Raw genomic sequence first — 20,234 nt, forward strand, 5'->3', positions numbered from 1 at the left:
TTCAAGGAAGCCATAGTGAGTCCCCTCCTGAAAAAGCCAACCTTGGACTCCTCCGATCTGTCCAATTACCGCCCAGTCTCGAACCTCCCGTTTCTGGGTAAGGTGATTGAGCAAGCGGTGATGGAGCAGCTGTAGGGTTTCCTGGAAGATGCATCGGTCCTGGACCCATTCCAGTCTGGTTTCCGCACAGACCGAGACAGTGTTGGTCACCCTCACAGACGATCTCTGTAGGCATCTGGATCAAGGTGGGTCAGCACTGCTGGCGTTGCTAGATCTCTCAGCAGCGTTCAACATGGTTGACCATGAATTGTTGATCCACCACCTTGGCGATGTGGGGATCTGAGGGACTGCCTTGCAGTGGCTTGTCTCTTTTCTCCACGGTCGGGGACAGAGAGTGGTTCTGGGGGAGAGGTTATCAGCGTGCCAATCCTTGGTGTGCAGCATCCTGCAGGGGGCATTACTCTCCCCATTGTTGTTTAATCTCAACATGCACCCTCTTGCCCAGCTGGCATGGAGTTTCGGACTGGGTTGCCATCAATATGCAGATGACACCCAGTTGTACCTGTTGATGGACAGCTGGCCTGGCTCTGCTCCCAAGGTCCTAATTAGAGCATTGGGAGCCATGTCTGGATGGGTGAAGCAGAGCAGACTGAAGTTGAACCCCACGAAGATGGAGGCCCTGTACCTGGGCCACGGTGGGGGGGGGTAGATATGGTGATTCAGATGTGGCCTTTGAGTGGGCACCACTTGTGCCCATTTCATCGGTCAGGAGCCTTGGTGTGACACTGGACTCCTCCTTGTCAATGGAGGCCCAGGTCAAGGCAGGTGCCAGAACTGCCTTTTTCCATCTTGGGCAGGCCAGGCAGCTTGCCCCCTATCTCTCAACCCATGACCTAACGTCAGTGATCCATGCAACGGTCACCTCCAGATTAGATTACTGTAACTCGCTCTATGCACGGTTTCCCTCGGGCCTGACCCGGAAACTGCAGTGGGTCCAAAATGCTGCTGCTCATGTCCTGACTCCTGACAGGAATTTCATTCAGGGCACATGTGACTCCAACTCTGCAGCAGCTGCACTGGCTCCCTGTGGAATTCCGGATCAGGTTCAAGGCTCAGGTTCTGGTTCTAACCTACAAAGCCCTAAACAGACTGGGACCAGCATACCTGAGGGACCCCTTCTCCCCATATGTAGCTCGGAGGGCTCTTAGATCTGCAGGTAAACACCTACTGGTGGTCCCTGGCCCCAGGCAGGCTCAGCTGGCCTCGACCAGGGCCAGGGCATTTTCTGTCCTGGCCCCAACCTGGTGGAACTCTCTGTCGGAAGACACTCGGGCCTGCCAAGATCTTGGATCTTTTTGGCGGCCCTGTAAGACGGAGATGTTCCGCCAGGCATATGGTTGAGGCCAGCACTGGATCCATCTAATTAGCCTCCCTGCTAATTAGGGGGGAGCATATGGTCCATCTGCCTCCCCATGCTTGAGGAGTTAGTTTCACCAACCCACATCTCCATCCTTTTCTTCCCTTGTGTATGGTGGGCAGGGACAGGGGGAAGGGTGCACCATCTGGAATGCTGAAATCCATGTCGGTACTGAGATGTATTTTACTGGTTTTATTTATTGTAATTTATTTATGGCTGTAACCCGCCCTGAGCCTGCTTGCGGGGAGGGAGGGCTAAAAATCTAATCAATCAATCAATATATCAACCAATCATTTTTTAACATGCCTTCAATCAAGATGCCTCCCTGCTCTGAATCAGAAAGGAACACAGGGCTTACGATCAGTGTCCCTTCTAGGTACTTTCCCCTGAATTAAAGGGAAAAGAAGTATCTTGGCTATAGTAATTGGAAGGGATTTCTTTGTCCTTGCCTCCTTTCCTACCATTGACTTAGGAAAGAAGATGAGAATTATTGTAATTAGTGATTCTTCTTAGAGGCAGTTTCTTTTCCTGTAAAGGTTTTCTACACTGCTATTAAGGATCGGGACTGGTTAGCTCACTACAGAAACTGATTGTCCTGCTTTATATGTTTATATATGTTATTCATATTTGTCTTTGCTAATTCACCGTTGGAAGTGATCCTCAGCTACTCTATGTGGTGGGATACTGGACCTTCTGGCCTCCTTTTGTAACAACCACCTCTTTTCTTTTGTAGCTGGTTGTATGTGGGTATGTATATAACTTGTCATGCATTAGATGAAGGGGTCTGGATTTTATCTCACAATAGATGTGTTACTATTTAAGGTGCCACAAGACATTTTTGTTTTGGATACATCACATTAATATAGCTTAGAGATGCCAGGTCACTCACCAGCATCCATAGGACCTTTAGGGGCAGGCAATGGGTAGAAATAACATTGCATGACGCACTATGTCCAAAACACAGATCTCACATAAGCACCTTGGGTATTGCTCTGGCCATACCTGAAAACTCCATGGTATGACATTTCCACTCCCTGGATTTTTCTTTTGCTGGTCCAGGAAGTGAGGGCAGGGGGGGTGGGCACCAACTGGAGCCCTCCTACCATAAGTGGGCAAATGGTAACTCTAATATTGCTACATCTTCGGAATTAATTCATGCCTCTTGTCCTCAATAAACACAATTTAATTGCTACAACCTTTCTGTTGGAATAGGTCTGAAACCTAGTTATGACACAATTTAGTTTTGAGAGAGTTAACAATTTCTCTGAGTGGACATACATTAAGTATGTTGATACAGTCCTAGAGAGATTAGTGCTGAACTCATTTCGTTGTGAAAAGCAGGGCTTTTTTCAGGGGGAACGCGGGGGAATGGAGTTCCAGAACCTCTTGAAAATGGTCACATGGCTGGTGGCCCCGCCCCCTGATCTCCAGACAGAGGGGAGTTGAGCGGCACGGAGGGCAATCTCAACTCCCCCTCTGTCTGGAGATCAGGGGGCGGGGCCACCAGCCATGTGACCATTTTCTCTGAGGGTAACCCACTGAGTTCCACCACCTCTTTCTCCAGAAAAAAAGCCCTGGTGAAAAGTATTAGCAAGCTCCATTGAAAAGGAACAAGGTTGCCCAATAAGAAAGAGTTTTGGATTGCTCTCCAAGAGCCCAAACCTCCACTGCCAGAGTAAGTAGGGGGTTGAACATCTGCAATTGCTCTGTTGTGCTAGTTAACATCACAGCGATGTTTCCCTTCTTTCTGTTACTTTTAATGGTTTCAAAAGGCTACCCTTGTGCTGTAGTAGTGTGAGTACTCCAAATAATCTCCTAATTATCATGCCGAAACAATCTAGAGTAGCTGTGTTTAAACTAACATCTGTAAAACTAAAGTGATTCCCTAGCATGCGTTGTAAAATTACATGGAATCCATTTGTTCGAATAAAAAGCATGCGTCTCATGCTAAGCCAAATTCCTTATGGTATGCTTGTTTTCTATTTTTTAAAAACAAATACACTTAAAAGCTGTTTTCCACCAAAATAATTGGTAGAGAGAGTGTCGAATGGAAACAGTCAAGTATACATTACGAGCTCTCAAGTATGCTTAGTTTGTACAAGTTTTTAAAAATGCAGTCCACACCTTATTTGAAAAAAGAAAAATACTGAATAAGAACAATTTTTCCATGATTTAATACAGTTTCTGACATTCTGGATTCTAGTTCTAGCCTCTAGTGAAACAGAGATTCCAGTCATACATTATTACAATGTGTTGCTGTAATCAACAAATAAAGCCCATTTCTGAAAGAATCCAAGAGACAGTATTGGACTATCAGTGTTGTATAAAACAGTTAAACAGAGTTACACTCTTCTAAATCTAAGACTTGTTCTGACCTGGATAGCCCAGCTAAGCAGGTTGGCTTTGGTTAGTACTTGGATGGGAGACCTCCAATGAAAACCAGGGTTGCAGAATTAGACAATGGCAAACCACCTCTGATAGTCTCTTGCCATGAAAACCCCACCAAGGGTTGAGATAAGTCAGCTATGACTTGAGGGCACTCTCCACCACCAAGTCTAAGACTTAGAATTGTGTAAATCTGTTTATGATTGCACTGTAAATCAGTTAGTATATCCATTTATGCAATCGGCAGGTCTTGAATTAGTCATTCTTTAATAGTGCGTACTGAGGCAGATTTCCAATGCAGTACTGATTGATACAGATTGATTTTAGCAGCAATCAATAATTTTTAACTGGTACTTTTCTAATATGTAACCCTTTGATTTCTGGATGATTTTAAAGGATTGAAAATGTGTTCAGTTACACAATGATCCTCGCTCCATGAAATAATCTGAGTGACTTTTGTCCAACATAGTTGAATTTGTGAGCAATTCCACTACTCATGACAAAAGTTTATATAAATGGCCGGGCATTTCAACAAATAATACGGCCCGTCCAGCCAGCAGCTTGCCTGCTTCAGCCGGGGGCCACGTTTTGCCACCCTGCCGGATGAAGAGTGACAGTCGCTCTGCCGGCATATGGGGATTGAGGAGGGGGCGGAGCCAGAGAGTATAAAAGGCAGCTCCACCCCTCTTGTGCCTCTGCAGTTGGGGTTTTCTCTCGGCCCATCCACCCGCCCTGCAGTAGTATAGGATTAGCTGGTTGCTGTGATCAGGGCCAGGTAGGATTTTTTCCTCTATTTTCCATATTGGCCATGAGAGAGTGGAGATTTTCGCTGTGCTAATTGGCTATGGTGGAGCTGTAATTAGGTTCCTGGCAGGAATAGGAGGGGAGAAAGGAGTGGGATGGTGAGCGCCCTTGGTACATCCCCATTTGGGGGGGAATTGGGGTCTGTTAGGATCACTGGTACTGCTTTACGGCTGCCAGCTGAGAGGGCAGACTGCCGTGTGGATCCCCTAGACAAGTATGGCCCTCCTGCTATACGGCGAGGTGCTATAGGCTTGGAGTGGGGAACCATTTGCCTGGCCAGCCGGGTCCCAACCATGCGTGTGGATGGTTTGCACCCAGGGCAGCAGGGCTCGCCCAGACAGGTCAGGGCAGAGGTCCAGGGTGACCCCAGGGCCTGACTTGTACTGCTAGTTAGGCCCTTGCCATGTATATATGTTTGGTTATTTGCTGTTGCCAAGATAAAGATGGCCCATTTAGTTCCAACTAGAGATGGGCACAAACCAAAATACGAACCAAAATTCATGATGAACCAGGCCGGTTCGTGGTTCGTGAACCAGCGGTTCATCAGATCCCATTTCTGACGAACTGCCATGAACTTTAGGCTGGTTCGTTTGGTTCATTTTTTTGGTTTGTCACTGCAGACAGCCTGGTGCCAATCAATCAATTTCCTAGGCAACAGGGGATGGACTTCCTGCAGACCTTCTGCTGACCTGGAAGTGATCTTCTGCTGGCCCGGAAATGACCTTCTGCTGACCTGGAAGTGATGATTTGCTGACCTGGATGTGACGTTTTCATGAACCAAATGAACTGGTTCGCAAACCAGGGGCAGGTTGATGAAAGTTCGTGGTTTGTGGTTCGTGAAATCTGACGAACCATGAACCACATGGTTCATTTTTTTCTGGTCCATGCCCATCTCTAGTCCCAGCACTGGTGTCTGTCTCTTATTGCTGTTTGGGGTGGCAAAAGAATTAACCTTGTTGGAATACTCTTTAATTTTCAGACTGGTCATAGTTACCACATTCTGGGAATCCTTCTTTAATTCTTGCTTAACTAAGAGAGTTTCTAAAGTTAATTCAGTAAACAGAACATTTGCAGCTGTTTCTTATGTTCATTTGCACCCCCCCCCCTAAGATAACAATGTACATGTGTGGGGAGAGGGAAAAAACATACAAAAACCAATCTTGACATGATCGTACCTATAATTGAATCCAGATTCTTTGTGTGTGGTGATTGGTAAGGCATCTTCTGGTTTTAGTGTTTAATGGCCAGGTTCCCAGCTATGCTATTGACCCAGTGTTCAGCTTTGCTTCAAAATAAAAATGATAGCAGTAAAACAATGCACCTAGGGATACAATTCCTGTAACTAATTCCTCATCTTACCATTTTGTATTCTTTCCAGTTTTTTTGGAAGTCTAGACTCCCATCTTCTCGGTGTTGTATAACTGTCCAACCTCCCCCTGCAATTTCCATATTGCAGAAGACCTAGGATAAGAAACATAAACATGTAAGAATTACCTGGATGATTTGGATCTCTTGATCCAGTTATATCAATGGTCGATCAGGAAGGTTTGGCAATGAGCAGAATGCTAATTTGTACCCCTTGTGTAATTCTAACATCTGGAAAAGAGATGTATTATTTCTGACTAGAGAATATACATATATCTTTGGCTGCCACAGACTCATATTGCATAAATTTGTTTAATCCTTTTTAGGTTAAAAATACTTTACCAATCAATTCTAAAGGTTAATTGTACAGACTATTTAAAAATTGTCACCCCATTTCACACCAATTCTTTGGACTATTGAACAGACAGAATGAATGCTTCTTTCTTCTACCTACAAATCCTCAAATTGTATTATGCCACAGTGTGCAGGTCTTTCCTCATAAGGAAATTAGTTCAACTCTCTGATAATATGATCTGTTTTTGAAACATTTTCTTTATGCCTGCCACATTCCTTTACAGAGTGAAAAAAATATTCTAAACATCAATGTGACATGGGTGTGAGAAAATAATGGGTCCTTTGTCCTGGATAGATCATTATCTGACAACGTGTTTTGCAAACTTTTTAATTTTTTTACTTAATTTATGCTTTGCCTTTCTTCCCATTGGGGACCCAAAGCAGCTTACATTGTTCTTCTTTTCTCCACTTTATCCTCCTAATAGCCCTGTGAAGTAGATTAGGCTGAAAGAATGTGACTAGTCCAAGGTAACTGCAGCAAGCTTACATGGCAGAGTGGGGGATTGAACCTGGGTCTCCAAGATCTTAGTCCATTACTCTAGCCACTATACCACAGTGGTTCAAGATTACACTCGTAGCCTTGGGAGGGCTGGCACACCACCACCCACCTAAGGTTGATTGATCCAAATAGTTTCCTATCTGTCCTAAAGGATGTTTCTGCTGAGACATCAACTGTTCAATCAAAAAACTCTTCTGATATGGGAAAGCAACTCAAAGCTGTAACAACAGTGCCTAGATCTTCTCCCATTTTTATGTCCTGGGTTTCGCCTTGGTATACTGAAGAGCTAAGTACATGGGGGATAGAGCCATTCATGGTTTGCTGTGACAGTTTCGTGCAGTATTTTTCCATATGGAATCACTCCTATATTCTGATTCATACTCCACAGTTGAATCCATCTATAATTCCAGGGTCTCTGGGGGGTGGGATCCATACCAATTTGCTTTCGGGCCACATTTTGGGGCCAAGAATAGTTTGTGTACTTGGGTAGGTGAACTTCACCCGGTTAAGTGTAACCCTGTTGACACTTCTTGATCTCTCACCTGTTTTTAATACCATCAATCATGGTATTCTTCTAAAGCTGGGCACATTGCTTTGTGGAGGTTCCAAATCCATGTTAATGGGTAGATCCCAGAAGGTAGTGTTGGAAGATTACTGTTTACCCCTTTGATAGCTATGGTATGAAGTCTCATGGGGTTTGATCAAGAAACTGCTTATAACGATTTTCCACAGAGTTGGAGTTAAGTATCAGTTAACAATTAGGATCTACTGTACCTGCTTACAGTCTGTGATGAACTGGCTGAGACTGAATACAGTTAAACTCAATCCCAGTGTTGATTACGGGTGTGCACCCCCAAAATATCTAGGTTTCCCACTTCGGGTTTACCCAAAATGAGAAAAACATTCAGAAATATCCCAAACCCGAAGCGGCAAGCCGCTTTGGATTTCGGTATTTGAATCGCTTCAGAATGCTCTGTAAAGATTTGGAGCATTCCAAAGTGATTCGGGGGGGGGGCTTTTTCCCAGCACCCCCACCCCACCCCCACTTAGCCCCCTGGCCCCTCCACCCCACTTACCTGGCCGGGTGGGGAAGGCCAAAGCTGCCTCCTCCTCTGCCGCTGCCCACTCCTCCAGGCCCACAGCGGCTCGCAGGGTGGCAAGGAAGGCTGAAGCTGTGTCCTCCGGCCCTTCCTGCCCCTCAAATGGCTGTGGTGGCCATTTGAGGGGCAGGAAGGGCCTTCTCTGCTTCCTCTGCCGTTGCACGGCCCAGCAGGGCTGTGGGGAGGGCTGGAGCCACTGCCACGGCGCCACCTCCTCTGGGCCCGCAGCCACCTGCAGGGCGGCCGAGAAGGCTGGATCTGTTGGTGCACAGCCCTGCAGGGGGGTGGGGAAGGCCGGAGCCACCACTGCCACTGCCACCCCACCACCTCCTTGGCTGCAGTGCCAAGGTAAGTGGGGTGGAGGACTGGGGCTGGGGGTTGGGCGTGGGGACAGTTAAAGGGCCCTGCTGCTTGCAAGCATCAGGAAAAGGGCCCTTTAAACTTCAACTGTCAGATGTGGGAATCTCCCTGCCTGCCAGCTGAAGTTTAAACGGACCTGCCGCTTGCAAGAGGCAGGGAAAAGGCCCTTTAAACTCAGCCCCAAAGCTTCCTGAAGCAACCCGAATGCTTCAGGGAAGCTTTGATTCGAGAATCCTGAATCTTTACCGATCAGGTCCGATTCAGGTATTTTACCTGAATCAGAAACCCGACGTGCACACCCCTAGTGTTGATTATGACTGAAGGACTGGAGCCCTGGAAGATGTGTGTTTACCTGCATTGGACAAGTTATACTCTCACTGAGAGAGAAGTTTTTATCCTACAGATCTGGTATTACTTGTGGATGTTCAGGCAGAGTGCTTTTTAGAAGCTTCAGCTACTAGATTGCAAGTTGTGATCACTTCTCATGCTGAAGTTCTGCAATGCTCTGTGGCTGCACTTAAAGATGACTCAGAAAATTCAGCTGGACTATTTGTTGTCTTGGACCACACATGCAGGGAGCATATTACATCATCTTATCTCTGCAAGTGTTCCATTTCTTTCCAGTCTTTTCTGAGGCTAAATTCAAGATGCTTCTTTTTGACATTTAACATCTTTATAGATCTGGGTCTCAGGTATATAAAGGGACACCATCTCCCAAAAGAATCCTCCAAACTAGTGATAAGATCAAGTAGACCCTACTCATAAGGAAGGCAATGTTGTCATCTAAGCTACATCCACACAGCATGCAATAATGTATTCCCATTCTGCTGTAGCAATCATTCACAACTAGATTACATTGTCCACAGAGGAAAATCCAGTTGTAAATGACTGCTATATCCAACAATGTGTCAATGCAGCCTTATTAGTTGTTAATGACAGCAAGAAAAGGTTGAACTGTGTTATATGTTCTGTTTTATTTTCAGTCATTCCTAATAATTTGCAACATCTGCATATACAGTTTTCACTGGGCTACCTATTGTAACACCATGGCCCCTGTCACAATTATTTACAGAAAATTAGAACTCCTCAGTATTTATGGTACCACCTCATAATGTGCATAAAATTGCTATTCAGTCAGAGAACAGGTGTTGCCCTCAGACAAATACCTTCTCATAGAAGATGAGAATGCAGCTCTCAGAAAAAAATAAAATCCGTGAAACCGCTCTGGCAATTATCGATGAGCACAGCACTATACGCATTTGAGAATGTGAAGGGCTCCCTTTATACTTGCAGCTGCACTGGAACTGTTTCCCTGGTAGTTTCTCATGCATCTGGCTGCAGCATGTGTGTGATTACCAGAACCACATGAATGGAGCTGAGGTTTACTACCTGATCACTGCCCAGCTGGGAAAGAAAGCAATGATTAGGTGGGAGAGGCATACATACAAATGGCTCTGCCCATTTGCTTTCAATACTCTCACACATGTACAGCAGCCTCTCGGAATTACGCATCAGGGAAGTGGCTCCTCACATGACGACGGGTTATACAAACAGTGTTTTCGTTCATACTTGTAAGCAGGAGCTCAACTGATGTGTAATTTCACTGCTTGTATTTTGTGTCACATCCTAATCCCTGTACAAAATGGATACAATCTTTTATACAACCACTGGTTTGGATTGTACCAATCTGTTCCCCCAATGGTGGCACATTCCTTGGACACGACAGGAAGTTCTAAGTGATTGGTTGTTTACTTAAAAGATATTGATAAAATATACTCCAAAGAGGGAAAAATACAATTATTTCCCCCCAATGTGCCCATTAAGAATTGGTTTCTTGTTTACAATTTCCTTCCGCGTGTATTTTTTCCATAATGACATTGTTACTGTTCCAAATTTGGGTTCGTTTATGAATAAAACTACATGCTGTGTTGGTGTTTGGGGCCTTGAAAGAAGGTCTGAGAATTCTTCTCAATTCAGCTTGAGTTTCAGCATTCTCACACAAGACCATATAAGGGAAAAGACCTCATGACATGAGCTGGTAATGTAATGTTGTACATGGCCTGATCACACAGAGGTCAGTGCCTAATTCCTTTGAACATTTCCTGCATCATGAATCCAACAAAACCATTTCATCCTTAGCTGAATCAATTCTATGCTTTTCACTCAAAGGTGTATTGTCCTCATACAGGGCTGTCCTATTTCCCTATTATACGACTTCAGTTCTGACATACACAGCCAAGGTTCCCAATTGTGAATTAGAAGGGAAAGGATTGGTCAATGCTCCAAAAATGTGAACTTATTTGAGTGAGGGAAAACAAAACCTTCTAAAGAAGTGTCTTTTCTTCCTTTAACAATGACATTTGAGTGCAAACATTTATCTACAGTATGCGGTTTCACTTGTCTTGGATTTATCACCAGCATTTTTAAGCAATAAATGCACCCTATTTAACATTCATGTCAGGCTCCCAGAAACACAGTGATTTTTTTTTTCACATTTAAAAATCCTTCTGCTTCATTCTTTAATATAATATTTCCTTATGGAAAAAGGGAAAAAAAGTGATACATAGATACAGGGCATTACTTAATTGAAAAATCCTTTTCTAAGCAAGTTTTGATGTTTTCTTGTTTTGAGTGACATAGGAAATTAAAAAAGCAGAGGAATCAAACAATGACAGAGAAATTTACAGCATGAAATGATTCACTGTGTGGTCTGGCACTCTCTGCAGTGGTGGATGTGAACACCTGCCACATTAACAGGAGCAGCAAGCCGATTATAAATGTTAGCTTTCCACCGTCTGAGCCAACAAATGTCCTCAACTGGCTCATGTCCCAGACAAGGTCAAGGCATTCAGCCATTAAACACCTTTTAGCATGTCTTGAGGTTGAAATCTGAACAAAAATATGGGGGAAGTAAGAAGAATTTAAATTACTCTTTCTTTCTACCTCCTTGGTGGTGGATTGAATACAACTTGAATCATCAGTAAGCAGGGGGTTCAAGTTAAATAAGCCTGCCTACAGTGATAAAGATTTGCTTCTAATTGGAATTCTCATCGCTTCTTAAAAATATAATCATCTCAGTACAACTGCACTCAGTTTTTGAGAAGAGTTATGGGATTTCCAACAGCCCTTTGGAAGTTTGTTCTTTTTTGCTGATGTTTAACATTATACTATATTGTAGCTCTTGATTTGTTTATGAGCTGCCAGTGCCATTCATACACCAACCACAGTAAGGTAAGACTCCGGTCCAATGGCCACTGAATTCCCCCCACTGGTGATCTTGATGTGCATTGGAATGTCCTCAAAGGTGAAATGAGAATCTTGAGGGCAATCCTAAGTCGATCTACTCTAATTCTATTCAAGTCTATTCAGCAGTGCTCACTCCCAAGAAAACATTCTTAGGATCACACTGTTGGGCTCATCTGAAGTCACTAAAAAAGCAACTGCCTATCATTTTCATCTTAATAATAACAAGTAAAAAACTTGATGTTAATAGAGGAAAATTCATTAGGTTGGAGGAAGACTTCAAATTTTGCTTAGCAGAGTGGTAGGAAACAGGCCAATGGGATGGATCTAATCAGTTTTTCAGCTGGTAAAAAAGGAATGAGAGGTCTCCTTTGACCACCACAAAATGCTATGCTAGTGGTCATAGGACCTGCACAGATAAGTCACCTGGGTCCCCAGCTGTAGCGATGAGGGGAAGTGGGCAAGACTGAGTGACAAAGCTAGCTGGACCCAACCCAATGTGTCATGTGTATCATGATGACCAATGAAATGATTTCATTTTTTGCTTTTTGTGCCACTAGATATTACCAGGTGAGAGGAGAATGATATGTAGGGCTGACATACATTCCACCCTAAGAGCTGCTTTAAGTTATGCATTTCTCTACACAGAAAACACTTGGGCATAGAATACAGCATAAACTTCCATGCAGAAGTCATATGTGATAATTCACACAAGTGTATATTTTATAGGGGCCCTAGTGTGGCGTTGGAACACTGTAATGAAAAGCACTGCACTCTCCTCAGATATATCCAGAACTGTTAATATAAAACGGGGATCAAATGCCTTCATGAGCAGACTTCACACATGCAGCCTGCTTGACATAAAAAAAGAGGGAGGATGAATTCCACTCCCGTCTGTTCCACTTCATACTAAAGGTAGGAGGCCTGAGATATACATGCTGAAAGCAGGGATAAAGTTGCCAGCTGTAGATGGCAGTGAGTTGAGAGGATTTGGGGTGTGGAGACAGATGTTCAATGTTGTGCACAAAACCAGAAATGACATCATTGTGTCAGGGCCATGCTGTAGGATTCATCCCATAGAGTTTGGAGTGAATCACAGAGCATTGTCATTTGCATGATGATCAGAAGAGATAAATTTCTCTCTGCTGTGCTAGTTTTCTATTTGCCTGGAGTTTTGCATGCAAAGGAGCAGGGCTTTTTTTCAGGGGGAACGCAGGGGAACGGAGTTCCGGAACCTCTTGAAAATGGTCACATGGCTGGTGGCCCCGCCCCCTGATCTCCAGACAGAGGGGAGTTGAGATTGCCCTCCGCACTGCTGAGGGCAACCCACTGAGTTCCACCACCTCTTTCCCCAGAAAAAAAGCCCTGCAAAGGAGTATTCAAAGTTGCAGTCATTATCGCCTGCAGTCCAAAAGGATGCCCTCCGTTCTTTCAACTCAATATTCTACCATATTATTTTTGACATGGCTAAACCCTATCTCAGATAGCATTATACCATTTTAATGTACCAGCATGTCGGGGCCTTGGAAGGTTCGGGAAATACATAGATAAATAAATGTGCTGGCAGGTCACAGACAACTGTATCTTCCCAAAATGCAGTACAATTCATAAGTCTGTCATTGTTGTTCATGACAGTCTACATGGGATATTCCTACATAGATGTGCTTTCCGTTTAGGAAATGCATAACAGGAACAGATGTTGTCGTAAGCACACATCATCTTTAATTCCATGAGTATTTTATATGACCTGTTGACATTACTGATATTGGAAATGAATAAGAATAATCAGAGCTGACTGCCAGAGTTTAGAGACAATATGAACAATATTGATTTCAATGCTTTTCTAATTCCACCTACAACTTCTTTGCTGATCTGTGCAATAATATATTTGATACTATTTAAGGGCCACTAAGATATTACTTCCAGACACATTTTTAGATGTCCACCAGTTCCACATTTTCAAACAAATCATTGCTACGTAGCTCGCTACTGAAAATTTCAAAAGTCCCATAACCAGTTATGACAGTTTGTACTTTTGACACTTTCCTCTGCAGGCAACCTTTAAATGCCCTCAGCTATGGAAGCAGAGGCAGGAACGGCTTCATCCCTTTATTTCTCCTCTGGTTTAGTTATAAATCATTCTCCCTGACTTACTAAAGTGAGTAGAACTCCAAGTGATGACAGGTAGAAAATGGGTGGGAGGGTCCATGGTTGCCATGGGAATTTAAAGGGCTGCAAAATAGCTATTCTGATACTTTGAACTCTACTGAATATGTATTTGAACAGAGTGGGAAAAACCCACTCCAATGTCTTCACCCCATTTTTTCCCCTTTACCTTTTTAGGTTCTGATATATTATTAATATAAATAGTGTAGACGCCACTTTTGTTAAAACCAGCTTGGTAAGCATCGGCACAGTCTCTGAATGGCTTGTCATCTTCTTTTTTTGCATTCTTTAGCAGAACTGCAAAACAAAACAAAAAATATGATATTGCCAGCAGCAGAAGCCTTACTAAATTCTTGACCTAAAGCAGTGATACCCACTCAGTGGCTTGGGAGCTGCATGTGGCTCTTTGGCATGCCACCTGGGGGTCTTCTGAGCATCATTTCCCAATATGGCACCTGCCACCTTTTTCAGGAAAGTGGGCAAAACTCGTGTTCAGTGGGGCTTGTAGTTGGCAGTGGTCCCTACCTTGAAACAGCTGCCACTAGAGGAACAGGTACATTATGAGCCTCCCTGAAATGCAGGCATCATGCCTAGGGTGGAATAAATGTGGCTCTTTTGACTGATGGTAATTGCAAATCTGGTTGTCTGTGAGCCACGGAGTGAGTACCACTGACCTAAAGAGATATTTCTAATAGACATGACTCCAACAAGTAGGATTGCTAGATCTTTTACTTGATTGGCCCTGCTTCTCTGTTTTGGAAAGCAACCCGAGTCATGGCATGGACAGAAAGTCTTAGGAAATGCTTCACTTGCTGAATTTCTGTAGGTCAGATAGCTGCTGCTAAAAAAAGAAAGAGCATTTTTAAAAGGAAAGTTGGCAACTGTACAAGGAAACGAGTCACTGACTGGCAAGACCATGCATCAGGGCCAAGCTAGACTATACTGCAGAAAGAGTGCCTGTCTTCCTTCTATGCAGGACACAGGGCCAAACTAGATGTGCTCTTTTTTTAAAGAGTTGGGCCTGGGTTTCCCAAACCCTCCTCCATCTCGTTGCAGATGCTCCACAGTGGCGGAGAATGTCTGCTAAAAAATAAACCGGAGCCCATTTGGGCTTGAAACACCGCCACAGCGGGAAGAAGGACTCCTACCTCTCCCTCAGCCATTTTCCTATGCCTCAGTGATGCTGGGGGAATAGTTATTGCCCTATTTTTTCTGCTACACATGCATCACATGCTCCATGTGCTGCAGCAAAAATACGGAAACTGTCCCCCCCAGCTTCATTTTGGAGAAGGAGCTTGGCTGGGGGGCAGGAGCCCTTTGTCCCACCACCACAGCATTCCAAGCCCAAATAGGCTCTCCTTTATTTTAACAGACATTCCCCACAGGCTTTTTATGGCTAAACAGAGTTGGGTTTGGGGACCCCAATCCTGACCCTTTGAAAAAGAGCACAACCAGTTTGACCCTAAGTACAGGGAGATGCAGTTTTGAATTGTGTTGCAGCAGTTGTTAAGTCCCCTCTTACCCTGCACCATGACCCCATCCGAAATCAGGACCCACTCCATTCCAGCCAGGGCAAAAGGCAGGAGAAAAGGATAAAAAGCCAGTTTGGCGTAGTGGTTAAGAGCAAGAGACTCTAATCTGGAGAACCGGGTTTGATTCCTCACTCCTCCACTTGAAGCCAGCTGGGTGACCTTGGGCTAGTCGCAGCTCTCTGGAGCTCTCTCAGCCCCACCCACCTCACAGGGTGTTTTGTTGTGGGGATAATAGTAATATACTTTGTAAACCGCTCTGAGTGGGTGTTAAGTTATCCTGAAGGGCGGTATATAAATTGAATGTTATTATTATTAAAAAGGGTGCCTTTCATCCAAGGGAAAAATGTTCCAGAGAAGGAAAATGTGGACAGCATCAGTCCACCCTCCCATCAGTAGTTGTGCACTGCTCCTGTCCATCCGCAGTGCTGCCTGAGACATTTGCTGTCCCCACTTCTGGCGGTAGCTGTCCTCCACTCTCCTTTTTCTGCCTAGCGTTGCCCTCACAACACTTGCTCTGCTCAGGGAGTTCAATGATCCCACTGGAGTCAACCTACTATATAAAAAAGGCAAACCGTGTTCCTGACAACTCACTTCTTACCGTGGTGTGCCTCTAGAGGGTGCTGCCATGGAGGGAAGCCCAGATGAGGCAGCCTGTCCCTCCAGAGGGTGTGTCATGATGGGAAGCCCAGGCTGGGATTAGGCGGAGAGCAGGCGGCAATGCCTGCCCTCTGCCTTCACCCAGCTGGGATCAAGAGCGGAGCAGATGGCAATGCCCACTCACCGCCTTCACCCAGCTGGGATCAGTAGTGGAGCAGGGGATAATGCCTTTGCTCAAATGAGATCAGGAGCGGAGAAAGTGGCAATACCTACCCCCCTTCACCCAGCTGGGATCAGGAAGGGAGCAGGTGGCAATGCCCGGCCCTCCACCTTTACCCAGCTGGGATCAGGAGTGCAGCAGGTGGCAATGCCCACTCACCACCTTCATCTAGCTAGGATCAGATGTGGAGCAGGGGATAATGCCTGCCCCCTACCATCACCCAGCTGGGATCAGGAACGGAGCAAGTGGCAAGCCCACCCCCTTCACCCAGTCGAGATCAGGCACGGAACAGGCAGCAATGTCCGTCCCTCTTTCACCTGGCCGGAATCAGGCGCGGAGCAGGAGGCAATGCCTGCCCGCCATCTTCACCCAGCCAGGTTCAGCCCACCTGCCTGCCCTCCCCTTTTTAGAGCCCATTGTATTTTTTACACTATGGATTTTGTTTCTAGTTGTTTCATATTCAAGCATTGCTGCCTGGCGATTGTGGCTGTTGCTGTGCATTTGCTGTATCTGTTGAGCTATATGGGGATGGTACAGGCACTGGGAAAGAATCAGCAGGCTACAGGATGATGTTTTCAAAGTGGGATGCCTTCCTTTCAGTAGGAAATGGATGTTTCCTGTTGACTTGAATGGAATTCCAAGTATTTAGAAGTTCCAGATTTTTAAAGAATCCTAAATCCAAAGAATCAGAATTCCAAATCCAATCTGATTCCATCTGATTCCATCTCTACATTGATTCCAGAATTGCACAATATATCAAGGAGGGGATGCAAGTGGGAATGTATATTTTTATTGTTTTCAATGGATGGAGATCCTGTGCCTTTAATGGGTAATGAATAGGTCAAAAGAGTTTTGTAGTTTCACAGATATGCAAAAATGCAAAAGTTTCAACAATTTATTTCAGTTGGTTAATATACTCATCCAAAGTCTTAGTCCATAAAAAATGATGGACGTTCTATCAAAAGTTAAGTTAGAATATTTAAAACTCATATTACCTAGTAGGTAATTATAATGGCATGATTAGCACTTCACACTCTGTTGGCACTATATAAATGTCAAATAATAGGAGCCGTAAAAGTTTTACAGACAGCTTTTAAACGGCTTTCATTACAGTTAAAGAGGAGGGAAAGCACAGTAGATCCACTGTTATATCAAGAGCTCAGAACGTACTCTTCGGTTTTTATATCCTAGAAAATATACATTTGCTGCCTTCTTCATCTCACTTTACTTCTACTCAATTAAGTTATTTCTATCCTGTTTTTCTTAAAGAAGAAGCAGAGCAGCTTTCAACTTAGATAACATTAAAATGAAACACAGCAATTAACAAAATTAAGACAACATCAGAATGATGCCAGTAACAACATAGACAGCCTAGGTCACAGAAAGAAAACTCTATAAGATCACGCCTACAGCTCAGAAGGTTATGCCCATTTCCCCTTATGGTTCTAATAAAATGCAACCAGGGAATCCAGACAAGGGTTAATTTAAGTGAGCAAGAGGCTTCAGCGGAAACCTCCCTAAGATATGATCAGTTGTATCCTGCCGGCTTTACAGCTGCTGGAAAAAAAATGAGGTGCCCTTTGACAACCCAAAAAATGCTATGCTGTCATGGGACCTCCATGGTCAACAGTTGTTTGGGGCTGTGGTATGAAGGTGAACTGGGTGATATTGAGTGAAAAAGCTGGCTGGATCCAACCCAATGTTTAACCAAGTTAGCCTTAGGGATGCTCAAGTACCCACCAGTTTGGCTCACAACCTTTTTGTGAGTCATTAACAAGATGTTTTTCAATTATTGGTTTGACTGTTCATCAACTATCTGACAAGCCTTTTCACTGTATTCCTTCCTATCAGTACTGCACAGGGCAACTGGCTTCTCTGCTGGCACAGTCATCAGTTTCCCTGCTGTGTTTCCAGGGGGCTTTGGGAGCTTTTATATTTTTTTAAAAAATAGAAATGACTATTGTGATCTAACATCCTAATGATGCATTGACATACTGACATCCCAGCTTTCAGTTTTTTTTTAAAAAAAGGAAATCTCTAGCCCTTTCTGTTGTGGAATTATAAGGGGAAAGCTGTAGGCAGTACATTTTGCCCTTATAACTCCACAACATAAGGTGCTAAAGACATAGTTTAAAAAAAATGAAACCTGGGATTTCTGCAATCTTGGCATGGCAACATACAGTTAGAATGTAAGATCACAACAGCACAATAACAATATCTAATTTAAAAAATCCTCCAAAATCACATCAGGTGGAAAATGCAGGGGAATGGTAGCTCTCTGTGAGGATGCAGCAATCAATTGTTAAGTCAGTCATAAATGCTGTTTTTTTTTAAATCCTACCCTTCAGTGTTTATTGAAGTGGTAATGGCTGCCAAACTGCTTGGGTCGGCACTTGGCAGCACTTTGCACAAGCACAGCTTTGAAAAAAAAACTGATAAAAATTTATTTGGCAGGCATTCAAGTCATTTGTTGTCAGTCAATCAGAGCAAACTATCCACTCACATCTGATTATTTCATTCAAACACAGTAAATTCAACTGATGCGTCTATACAACATGAAACTCACGGCATCCCTTGCATGACTTTCTCACCGCTTCCCTCTGGCTGCAGCTCAAAATGCCTCCCAAATATGGTCCCTGAACAGTATTTCTGATGCCATTTTGAGCTGTAGCAAGAGGTGGAGTGGAGAAAGTTGGACTTCTTCAGATGCTACTTGACAAGAGAATTCCTTTCAACCACAGAAATGCTCCATCGTATTCAAGCCAATATCTAGTAGCCTGCTTAGCACATTTTAATCTTACCTCCCTACAAGGAGCTGCAAGGATACCTAGTTCTCCTTTCCCCATTTTAGCATCACGACAAACTTGTGAATAGGTTAGGCTGAGACAATGTGATTGGCCCAAGGTTACTCAGTGAGATTCTCAGCAGAGCCACATGATAAAAAGGAAACATCAACAATTAAGTGCCAGCCAATCCTGTTTTAATTGGGTCCCACAGTCCCTAGACTGATTGTATAATGAAAACACCACACTGGCAATGCTTGCAAAACCAGAGACTCACCGGGTAGCTAGTGAAATTTATTTATTTAAAATAGTTGTATCCCATTTTTCCACCTCAAACGGCCACAAAATAGCTTACAGTCTAAAACTACAAAAAATGAAGACAACAATCAAGTCCACAAAATTTAATCAAACAATATCTGGATTACTTCCTATTAATCTATCGCTTGAAACAGCGAAATTATTTGTTAACACTTTAAATGTCAATGGACTGACAATAATCTACCTTAACTAGGGATCTTCTTGATCCCTTCCACCTTAAACAACTTGATTAAGGTCAATCATATTCCAAAATTCAAGGAAATAAAGCAAGATGTATTCAAATAGAATCAACAACAACTACCTTGGTATGAGCATTATCATCTCATCAAGTCCTTTGTACTCCCCAAATTAATCTTCCTGTTTCTAACTTTACCCATTGAATTATCTGCAACCTTCTTGAAAAATTGGCAGACTATCCTCAATAATTTACTATGGCAACATAAAACATCCATGAATTGCATTTTCCACTCTGAAGCTAAAAAAGACATGGAGGCTTCAACTACCTAGATGGCGATATTTATGCCATATCAATAAAAATAACAAACATAGTGGTGATGCTGCAGATGGGTGATCATCTGGATTGGATCAAAACACTAAGGACACTCCATCACCCTCTATCCATAAAAATACTGATCTAGAGTAAAGTGAATTTACGTTCCCTGACAATCAACCAAAGTACCATTCTGGAGTCCACACTTAAAGCATAGGATATTCATAGCAGCAAATTAGTGCCAGAAATATCTCGATTTTCCACATTCACAGCTCAAATTTGGTTTCTACCCAGTCAGGATCCAGCCTCTGGAGAACTCTAGAATCATCAGAATGTCATGCATTTGATAGATATTGTTACTGATAAAGGGATTCTTGAAAAATCAGAACTAGAAAGCAAAATACAAAAAGGATCCCATGGTACTCTTATTTACACATAACCATCTGGATTAAAACAACTGACATACTGGCCAAACCTAAACCAGAATTTGAGCAAATCTTAGATAATCCAATGCCAGTTTGTAAAGGCTTAATTTCTAAAATTTACAATGCAATCCTCCTTACCTGTAACAATAAAGTTCCAACATGCTAAGTTAAATGGC

General features: G+C 43.6%; 1 protein-coding gene across 1 annotated transcript in view; it reads right to left on the bottom strand.

Annotated features, from left to right (window-relative positions):
* Positions 1-20,234, bottom strand: part of ANGPT1 (angiopoietin 1) — a 192,835-nt gene that overhangs the window by 47,635 nt on the left and 124,966 nt on the right. Inside the window, exons 5-6 of the mRNA XM_054985901.1 lie at positions 13,863-13,990; positions 5,966-6,067 (exon numbers count right to left, since the gene is read on the bottom strand). Coding sequence (XP_054841876.1) covers positions 5,966-6,067; positions 13,863-13,990 — 230 coding nt within the window. The remainder of the gene's footprint in view (positions 1-5,965; positions 6,068-13,862; positions 13,991-20,234) is intronic.

The sequence above is a fragment of the Eublepharis macularius genome, chromosome 7 (genome assembly GCF_028583425.1).
Source record: "Eublepharis macularius isolate TG4126 chromosome 7, MPM_Emac_v1.0, whole genome shotgun sequence".
Classification (NCBI taxonomy): domain Eukaryota; kingdom Metazoa; phylum Chordata; class Lepidosauria; order Squamata; family Eublepharidae; genus Eublepharis; species Eublepharis macularius.